We start from the raw sequence: 10,735 nt of genomic DNA, 5'->3' as shown, positions 1-10,735 counted from the left end.
ATACTTCCCAACATTAGCATGTTCAATTCCAATCCTGGAAAACATCAAGTCCTGGAGTGATTTTTGCCACTTTCATTGGTCCAAGTGGTCCAGTCAGGGTCCCTGGCATCCTCTTGTCCCACTTCTGATCTGCTTTCCACACCCTAGCCTAGTTGGTGCTCCAAAAACACTGTGACCATTTCATTGATGACTCAGTCTCTTCAATGGATTTTCATTGTTCTTAGACCAACGTCCCCAGTCCTTAACGTGACCTCTAAGCTCTGCCCGACATGGTTCCTACCACCCTCCCCAGCCTGTACACATGCTCCTCTTTCCTCAGCTCTCTAAATTTCACCCTCGCTGGCTTTCTTCTTACACTTTTGGGATAGTCACAGGCCTGGAAGGGGTGCTCCCTTTGTCCAGCTAACTGTGACTTATTTCTCAGGTTACAGCACTTTCTGAGGGAGGCTTCTCCCCTACATCAAGCAGGTAGACTTTTTGTATGTTCTTTTTGTGTAGTTCATCCAGCACTTATTTGATTAATGTAAATTAGATTACTAATTAATAAATGGTTAATTAATGAGTTAATTATTTGTGTAATGTCTGTCTTTCCAAAGGGCCTATACACCCATTAAGGGCAGAAATGTCATCTTTTTTTTTCATTGTTCTGTCTTCAATTGCTTAGCAAAGTGCATGGCATGTAGTGGACAGCTGATAAAATAACTTCAGTGAGCCGAGACAAAAGCTAGACCAAGAAAGATGGTGTCTTTTCATGTATGCCAGGTTTAATAGTCCTAACTTTCCCTTTACATTTCTTCTTAGCTCACAAGCCTCCCGCTGTAATCAGTGCATCTGCACCCTGACGGTCTTGGCCAGCACCCCAGGATGTTAACTCCTATACAGCTGACCGGATCCTCACTGTGCACGGCTTGCTTAGTCATTCGTTTACATCAGTTTTTCCCCAAAGAAGTAGACCATATGTCAGGCTTTCCAATGGTAATGATTCACTTTTATTATGATCAATATGAAAGGATCTACCTAGTTTAATAGACCCAGAAACTTAAAAGAAAGATTGGGATCTGTAAAACATCCAGGCAAACCAAAATAAGAATTCAAGAAAGAAAAGAAACGAAAAATGGGAATTTTGAAACAAGGCCATCAGCTTTCTCAACTAGTACAGGTGTTTCAGGACGTAGCTGGCAACATACTTGATTGCCAGCAAGGTCTCCTCGCAGGTAGCCCGGATCTGGGATTCCGGAAGGAGGAAGCCATATCTGCCTGTATCTCGGAGTTCAAAGGTGAAGGAATATCTGATTCCTTGGTCATAAGCCCAGTCGTCAGAGCCCCCAGCAGCAGGATCTGAAATGTGCAAACAGCAGTGAAAAAAAACTTTAAATCTAGGAAGGAGCTTTAAAAAATTGCTAGTTTCTTTTTTTCATTACAAATGTTTCACTGTGCAAAATATTTTGAGTAGGCCAATTTTCTAGTAAACTGGATCATAAATGTTATGGGGGCTGTTTTAAAAAATTACTCCAATCTTATTAAATGTGTCACTACTTCACTTTGTAGAAATGATGTGTTTAATACTTCAGAAAGGATGTAATGTGTAATGCAAAATTCCCAGTGTGCTTGTATGTTACGGTAAACTACACTTTATATGTGAAAGGATGTGTATCTCTCAGGAAAATAAGGAAAGCCATATGATGATTGGCAAGAGGAGAAGACTCTAAACCCAGCTGAAACTGTGCCAAATGATAAGATTGAAGAAGCTGAGGCCAGGGCTATGCCTTCATTTTCATATTTTTACTGTTTATCTAGCATAGGGCCTGGTGTAGATAAGGTATTTGTTATTAATTTATTCAATAACAATCATGTTGTCACTAACACACAGAATATGTATTAATTAATTCATTTGTTCATTTATTCACTCATCTGTTTTTTCAGTCAACAATTGTATAGCCCCCACTGAACAGCAGACTATGGGCTCAACTCTGAAGATGCCAGAACAAAGGAGAGATGTTGGCTCTGCCCTCCAAGGTCTTACAGTGTAATGGAAAAAGAAACCTAGTTGAACTGAATAAAACATGCACCAAGTTCACCATATATAAATAGGTGGGCTATCTCTGCTAGAAACCCCTTAAGAAAACAGTATGCCTCATATGATTCAGAGCAGTTTTTTAAAAAAATAAAAATAAAGAAAATTGTATTCTGCATAAAAGCTTAAAATAAATCCCAACAACTCAGGACTGGAGCCTCTCCAACTGCACTGGAGGCCACTTGATGATGAGACCGAGTCTTTTTTCATGTGTGTGTTTCAATTTTTTTCCAACCTCAGGCAGAAAGAAATCATTTGAAGGCAAAGGAAGATATACGTAGAAATTGAAAACGAGGACTGTGGAATGTGCCTTCCAGATAAATCTAAGCTGCAGCACCCAGAGCTCTGGGGTCTAGCCCCTACCACTCTAGCCACTTGCTTGCATACACTGAGTGACTAATTAGAGGGACTGGTGTCTACCTCTTGAAGGTGACTTGTGCCTCAGGTAGCCCTGGTACTTGTCGTCTGTTTAGCCAAAAAAAAACACTCTGTCTTTTTTTGTTTTTTTGAGATGGAGTTTTGCTCTCGTCGCCCAGGCTAGAGTGCAGTGGCAGGATCTCAGCTCACTGCAACCTCCGCCTCCCAGGTTCAAACGATTCTCCTGCCTCAGCCTCCCGAGCAGCTGGGATTACAGGTGCCCGCCACCATGCCTGGCTAATTTTTTGTATTTTTAGTAGAGATGGGGTTTCACCATGTTGGGCAGGCTGGTCTCTAACTCCTGACCTCAGGATCTACCCGCCTCGGCCTCCCAAAGTGCTGGGATTATAGGCATGAGCTACTGCTCCCGGCTGAAAACACTCTGTCTTATATTTTCCTCCAGCAACAATCCTTTCAGATAAAACTTTTGTGTCATCATCTCGGGAAGTTAATTCTGATACTGTGGGGTTGGTTGGTCTTTGGGTGTGTTCTTTCCTTGTGCCTCCTAGCATCACAGCACTTAGCACCTGTATCACAAAAGACTGCTTATTTTTGCTGCTTCCCTACGGCTAGTTCTTTAAAGACTGCCCTGATCTCCCTCCTTCCTTTTCTCTTTTCATCTTTTCTTCTCTCTTTTCTTACTTTCTTGTTCTCTTAGTGCCTAGTAAGGCCCTGGCACATAGTAAGTGCTCAGTAGATGCTTACAGACAGCAAATGTCTCTGTGGGTTGAAAAGGGTATTTTTCTCCTCCTCCCTTTTTATTTTGAGATAGGGTCCTGCTCTGTCACCCAGGCTGGAGTGCAATGGTGCAATTATAGCTCACTGTAACCTTGAACTCGTAGGCTCAAGTGACTCTCCCACTTCAGCCTCCTGAGTAGCTGGGATTACAGGTGTGCATGACCAGCTAATTTTTTAATTTTTTTTAGAGAAAAGGTTGCTATGTTGTCCAGGCTTTCCCTCCTTTTTTTTTTTTTTGGAACAGAAAACTGATTACATATTTTAGAAAAATTTGCTGTGAGGCAAAAGCCACATGCTTTAAACTATCAGAAAAGAAAAGCCCCAGAAACCATTTGTTGGCTTTTTAGGCACATGGTTCTTTGCACAGTTCTGAAGCCAAGACTCACAGATTGTTGTAGCTCCCGGGCCATATGTGTACTTGGTGCCGTGCAGTGAGGCAAGTTCTTTCACAGTAGCTTTAGCCAGGGCATTCTGCAAAAGAAACAGCAATAAGTAAGGAAATAAATAAAAGCACACTGCCAAACAAATGTCCTGTACATTATTGTTAAGGCATTCAAAGCATGTAAGTAACAATTTGGATCATATTATATGCTTATTCAGGACCCATTTTCATTTTTCTACTTAACCTAGTGATATGATCCAAGTAATTCTTGTGCAAGAATGTCTTCCCTAATACCCTCCCCAAGCATTCACTCTGAGCCTCTATTTATCTTGTCTTGTAAGAGTTTGTAAGAGAAAAGCAGGAGACAAGGAAGTCTTTATGGTTGTGCAAAGAAGTTGTTTACCTGTTTGCAGGCAAACAAACCAAAACTCACGCACGCAAAAACTCAAAGAAAACAAAGCAAAAAACAAAACAAAACAAAAAACACTTGGCAATGTGGCAGGTTATAAAGCCAGATTAAGTTACAATAGGGTTGTGTGAGTCAGGGCAGGAGAATTAGAAACTGCACATAGGAATGGCTAGTCAATGCAACATTCAGTGCCAGCATGAAAATGCTTAGGAATTGGCAGTTCCAAGGATGAGTGGTAGCTCCAGCTTGGAAATTTTTTAGACTAAAAAGTTAGAGAATATTCATTCTATTTCAAAATGCAGAACATTTGAATTTCAGAATTTAAAAAAATTGTTAAGTATTAACTTACGTGTAATCTTTTTTCTTAGAAGCATCATCACCTTCTCATAAGAACCATTGCCCTCCAGTTCCCTGCACCCCACTCCTAGGGAAAGGCTCTCTGCACTCAGAAACTCTGTGGTAAAACTCCACTGTCATACTGCCTACTTAAATAAAACACTGGAGAAGCAAGGCCTGGCTCAGCTGTCTGGGGAATACAGATTTGAAAAACAAATTGTTTACTGCAGAAGAATTAGCCATAATTCATTCTGGTTATGAAACCAGCTATATTTCATACTTTGGCATTATAATTACTTCTTCTACATATGCCTGGAAAACTGTGAGGTTGGTGATGAAATCAGAATAATATGATTTTTACAAAGTAGGAATTTTCCTTCCCTTATTCTAATGTTGAAACCAGTTTAGTAGAATCTTATGTCAAACTGATGAGGGCGTGGCCATAAGACTTCAAGGATTCCAATTCCTATAGCATTAATACTTCATCAGCCAGGTGGTAAATTAGAAAACTTAAAAAGAGTTATAAAATGTAACTCATTATTTTCTGTTCTGGTCCACTGAAATGATGCAATCAGCTTCCTGGAACTAACATTATTCTCAGAGTTTTGGGTCGGTACTTGCAAATTTTAGGGTTCCATTTTCCTATTTCTAAACTGATAAACTAAGACATGCTTTCTCTAACTGCATGAAATCTTTACTGTTGTGGCCTAAATATATTGCTCCTCTTGTTTAATCTTATTGTAACAAAGACACTAGATTTAGGTTTTTTTAACCCTTTGTTTAAACCCTTAGGTTCCCCTGCCAATTGAAACCAGAACCAGTTAAACATTACATAATGCTCATAATAGATTTAAAACCATCTTCTAGAGATGTGAAACCTGGTGAGGCAATAGTTCTTTTTGTAGGTAAACATGATATTTTCTACCATTCTACAATTTCTTTAACTTGCCATTTATCAAAGGAAATCTCTAGTTAGTTATTTATCTGAAAGGCAGAACCTCTGATCTTAAAGAATTCTTATTCCTTCCCAGGTTGCCTTCTTCAGGCTTTACTTCAATTTTTCCTTAAGCCTTGAATTATTATTTTTAGTTAGTAGAAATATGATTCTTCAATATTAGTTCCAAACATATAAAGTTACGAAGACTAGAGAAGATTTAATAGTCATTGTCATTATCTATCGGACTCGTGTGTTGATTGATTGTCTTTCAAGTCTCTCAATATATTTACTGGTGCAATGTAGTAATACAGTTTTCAGCCAAAACCAAAGGGGGCTACTTGTGATCTGTTATCTCTTTTGACCTATTATATCAATTTAGACATGATTTCCATTAAGGCCACAGAAAAATGTTTAGTTGTCCTTTCCTCAAACCACACTCTGGGCATGTGAAGTGACATCCGAGTTCTCTCTACACTGTCATCGGCATCTTTTGGAAACAGTTGCTCTATTTTTTTTTGATGCTGAAGCAATATCTGAGGTTGATGTGAGCTTAAAAAAGTTGTTATTTTATTCCTGTCACAGGCGCACACTGGAGGAACATTTAGTTTGTGTCTCAGTTCTCAGCTCTTGTCCTCAGTTGCTCTCTCATCTTGATATCTACCTCATCTCTCATCTTCTGAAGATCACCTCATCACCATGTCTTCGATGGCTCTATCATGTCAAACCTCTTTTGGCAAAAACAGTTGTTGCAAACCAGGTCCGGCCTTGTCTCTCAGGCTACATCATTTGTTGTGCATTCCCGTGTTCCTTCTGAGGTAGATTTTCCTGAATTACTTCCCTGTACACCCTTTCCTGCTTCTCCTGACCTCCATGACTGTGGGTACCCTTTTCTCTTCACTGGAATCCTCTTTCTTTCTTTGCTAATATGGATAATTGCTATTGTTTTTCCAGATTCAGTTTTAGTGTTATCTTCTTTGTGAAGCTGCCCCTACTCTCTTAGGAAGCATTGAGCACCTCTCCTTTTTAGGGGCCCACACTTTTATCAGGGTTCACTGTATGCTATAATCAGTTGTTTTTGCATCTGTTTCCTTACCAGGTGAGCTCCTTGAAGGAAGGAATTGTTGGCTATTCATTTTGTAACCTCAGCAGATTGCACAGCACCTAGCACATGATTAGTCGACTGAGTCTAACACTCTGGCTTAGGGGCATTATGAATAATCAAGATTTGGGTGGAGGTGCAGAGTGCTGAGCTTTGCAGAGGCTGAACCCACCTGAGTGGAGATTGGGGATGCTTCTGGGGGAGGACAGTGGTACCATTTATTGATGGTTGATAGGATGCCACATTTAGACGTTGACATCTTCTGTGCATTTTACTTATTTCTATTAATTAAAAAAAAAGTCTATGAATCCTTTCTCTTAGCCCCTCCAAGGCCAAAAGACAAAAAAAGTCAGAACAGACATTGATCAAATAAAATATCATATTTTAAATTCCAATTATGTTAACAAAAATCCCTGGAATCAGTGTGGGTCTTTTCTTTAGAAGAGTTCAAATAATTTCACAAATGTTACTCATTTATCTTCTCAACATTATCTGTCCACATTTCACCGACACAGAATTTTCTAGCAGAATGGAATGCCATCTGGGGCAGCAAGCTCAGTGGGAATGTTCCAATCAACCCGGATGACTGACCCCTGCCAAGAATGGTAGAGAGAAAGGTAATTCTTGCATTTGCTACAATTTAGAGTGGTAACTCTTTTCCCTTCATGTTTCTGTAAAAAGAGATGAGGGCAGATGATGGAAGAACCGAGAAGCAACGACACAGCAGAGAGCTCGGTCCATATCTTGAAACTCCAATTAGTGATGATTTCTATAAAACTTGCCTTTTGAGGGACATCTTACATTGTTTCTCAGTGGATTCAAAATCAGAACTAACATTTACATAAAAACTTAAGCTTTACAAAGAGCTCTTGATAAGAGCTAGATATTTTTATCCCCATTTTACAGATAAAAGAACTAACACTCACAGAGGATAAAAGAACTTGCTCAAGGGCACACAGCCCCATAAGTGGCTGACTTGAGCTAGGTTCTTCTTTCTTTAAATCCTCTGCTCTTTTTCACTTCTCCTTGTGGCCTTGGAATACTTCAAAAGAAGTGTTGCTGGAGCTGGTTTTACCAATTGTAAAGAACAGAAGGAAGCTAAATATAAACCAGCCTGGGAGAAAACTTTGCTTTCAGTCAAGGCCAAACATGGTCAGCTTTTATTAATCCTTAGCTATGAATTTTCACATCTTATGCATGTTCTCTTTTGTCATCTGTTTCCTCAAAATGAGGCCTTGGTCCTAGAGCAAAAGACAGAGAGAGTCTAAAATGTCACATCTAGCTCACAGCCCAAGAGACAAAGTAAAAGCTAGTGTAATGTTTCTCCAGGCATTGAATTCCAAGGACCTGGTGAGATGAATAAGGAGAGGATATTCTTTTCCACTGACCTGCATTCCCATCGAATACATGATAAAGAAACTCCCCTTTCGTGACTGTGCACACAGCCCTTGTTCCAATCTCTTGTACGTGGCCAGCATCATGACGGGGCTGCCTCTTCTAATCTTCCAGTGACCCATTATTACAGTATAAGGAAACAAAAGCTCCAAACCAACTATAAGGTATAAAACAATTTAAAGAAAATTTTCTGTAGAACTTTGTTTCTAACTGAAAGTTCTGAGTTTAGCCATCTCTATGGGTGAATATTTGTGATAAGAGAAACATCAAAATAACCCTTAACTGCAGTTTCCTTCCTTCTGTCCTGCGATAATGGGTAAATTACACCAAGGGACCAATAAGAAACTTAACTTTTATAATTTTGGTGCAAAAGAAGAAGCCCTTACGGTCTATAAGCAGGAACCAAGGAAGAAAGCACTTGAGACCTGAAAAAGCAAATATGTTTTGAGAAAAAGGAGGCCCTGAGATTAGAGAAGGGCAAGGAGTTAGGAAAAAGTTTGGCTTAGGAGAACCAGGCCTGCCGATTTCCACAGAGCCCACGGGGAGTGTGGGAACGCTTTCACTGATGAAAACCAAACTTTTTATTTGGCTGATCTGCATACATATTTTTAAGCTCTTTGAAATTCAAGGGAAATATGAAGTGTGAGTCAGCTGAAATTGCGAAGTCTAGAGAATGTATTTATTTATTTATTTATTTATTTATTTTTTCTGGTGGAAGTGGAGTTTCTCCCAAATAAATAAATACTGTCTAATGGGGGATTTGTAGGTTCTCTTGCACTTGAAATTTGCAGAACATTGTAAAGTTTTGTGAAGAAAGTATAAGATCCTGTGAAAGGCAAGAGCCTTTGTCCAGGAATGTGACTTTGTTCTTATCTTTATTTAAAGCAAGTTTCTCAACCTTGGCACTCTTGACATTTTGGGCTGGATAATTTGCTGGGGATGGGAGGGCTGTTCTGTGCATTGTAGGATGTTTATCAGCATCCCTTGGCCTCTACCCACTAGAGGCCAGTAGAGCTCGACAGTTATGACAACCAAAGATGTCTCCCAAACATTGCCAAATGTCATCTGGGGGTGGGAGTGGGAGTGGGGGGCAAAATCAGTTGAAATGGAAGTCATATAAAATATTTAGTTATGGTAAACTAGAATTTATTTTAGGAAAAAGATTAAAAAGAAAGACAACTGATTTTAAAGGTGCTATGAGAATGCCTTTTTCTCTGTTGATGACATTACAGGTATCTTTTAAACACCTCTGCTAGGTCACTCTTGCTAAAACATCACTTTATTCCCAGAACTTTCAGGCTTAGCAAAAAATACAGACTGACCAGTTAAATTTAAATTTCAGATGAACAATAATTTTTCAGTATAAGTCTGTCCCATGAAATATTTGGACATGGTTACAATAAAAATTGTTTGTTGTTTGAATTCCAAATTCTACTGGAAGTCCTGTAATGGACCTGCAATCCTATCTTCCAGGTCCCTGGCTCCGGGGCCCACTGTGACACAGGATTCATCCTGGCATTCAAATGCCTACACAACCTGGTTACCTCATTGATTGGCTGTTGCCCCTACTCTTCCCTGAGGGGAACACTCGATACGGGATGACCCCCTTCTACTTCCTTCCTCAACTTCATCTTTCAGTTTCTCCATTGCTCATTGTTGGCTCTTTTCTCTGCCTAAAACGCCCTATTCCTTTCTCTGCCACTCAAATCCTGCCCAGACTTCAAAGCTCAGAACAAATTGCATCCCCTCTCTATAATCTTCACTGAGCAGCTTCAGCAAACATTGCTATATTCCTCTCCTGAATTCTTACTATTGCACTCATTGGAAACTCCCAATTCTGTTCTCCTTTTGTTTGGTTTCTGGTACCCAAGTCTTATCATTTCAGTAGGATTGTAAGTTCTCAGTGGCAGGAAACATACTTTATAATGAACACTTAATAGGTGCTCAATGAAATTTCTTTCTTTCTCTTTCTCTCTTTCTCTTTCTCTCTTTCTTTCTCTTTTTTTTTTTCTCTTTTTCTCTCCTTCTCTCTTTTTCTTTCTTTCTTTTCTTTTTTTTTTTTTGAGACAGGGTCTTGCTCTGTCACCCAGGCTGCAGTGCAGTGGCATGATCTTGGCTCACTGCAACCTCTGCCTCCTGGGTTCAAAAGATTCTCATGCCTCAGCCTCCCAAGGAGCTGGGACTACAGGCATGTGCCACCACATCCAGCCAAATTTTTGTATTTTTAGTAGGGAAGAGGTTTCACCATGTTGGCCAGGCTGCTCAAACTCCTGACCATAGTGATCCTCCTGCCTCGGCCTCCCAAAGAGCTGGGATTACAGGCATGAGCCACCAGGCTTGGCCATGAAATTTTCGATGATTGATAAGCCATGTACTGACCAGGCCTAGTAGGAGAATTTTATCAGGCCAAGAGGTCACTTAAACAGCATAATGGTGAATAAGCAACTAGTTTATTAAATGAATTCTGAGTTTGTCATTTAAAATTTTTGTCTTTTAAGTGAGAGTATGAAGTTGGAAACAATTCCTGCAGCAGATGTTTTGTGCCTAAAGCCCTGTTCACCTAAGCCTGCCTGAAAGCAGAATTGTGGCTTGCTACTCTTGCTATTAGGCAGGGGCATGGTGCAGCTGTGAAGAGTGATGTGCATGGGTGTGTGCATGGCCCTGCAACTGTCTGCCTTCTAATCACAATATTTCTTCCCTCTGATTTTTATCTTTAATCATAATTTTGCATTATACTCACATTCTTGAGGAGAGCAGTGGACTTCTTAGTAATGTCTTAATTAAAACTTCAATTAAGCTGGGCACGGTGGCTCATGCCTGTAATCCCAGCACTTTGGGAGGCCGAGGTGGGTGGGTCACGAGGTCAGGAGATCGAGACCATCCTGACTAACACGGTGAAACCCCGTCTCCACTAAAAATACAAAAAAATTAGCCGGGTGTGGTGGCGG

General features: G+C 40.1%; 1 protein-coding gene across 2 annotated transcripts in view; it reads right to left on the bottom strand.

Moving 5' to 3' along the window:
* Window positions 1–966: 966 nt before the first annotated feature.
* The window catches only part of CPB1 (carboxypeptidase B1), a 69,334-nt gene continuing 59,565 nt past the window's right edge, over window positions 967–10,735 (bottom strand). For both annotated transcript variants that reach the window (XM_054482278.1, XM_063662325.1), the window contains 2 exons: window positions 3,616–3,700; window positions 967–1,338 (listed from right to left, as the gene is read on the bottom strand). In XM_054482278.1, the coding sequence (XP_054338253.1) occupies window positions 1,151–1,338; window positions 3,616–3,700 (273 nt within the window). In that variant the 3' untranslated portion in view covers window positions 967–1,150. The remainder of the gene's footprint in view (window positions 1,339–3,615; window positions 3,701–10,735) is intronic.

This window comes from Pongo pygmaeus, chromosome 2 (genome assembly GCF_028885625.2).
Source record: "Pongo pygmaeus isolate AG05252 chromosome 2, NHGRI_mPonPyg2-v2.0_pri, whole genome shotgun sequence".
NCBI lineage: Eukaryota > Metazoa > Chordata > Mammalia > Primates > Hominidae > Pongo > Pongo pygmaeus.
This window is presented reverse-complemented; position numbering and strand designations above follow the sequence as displayed.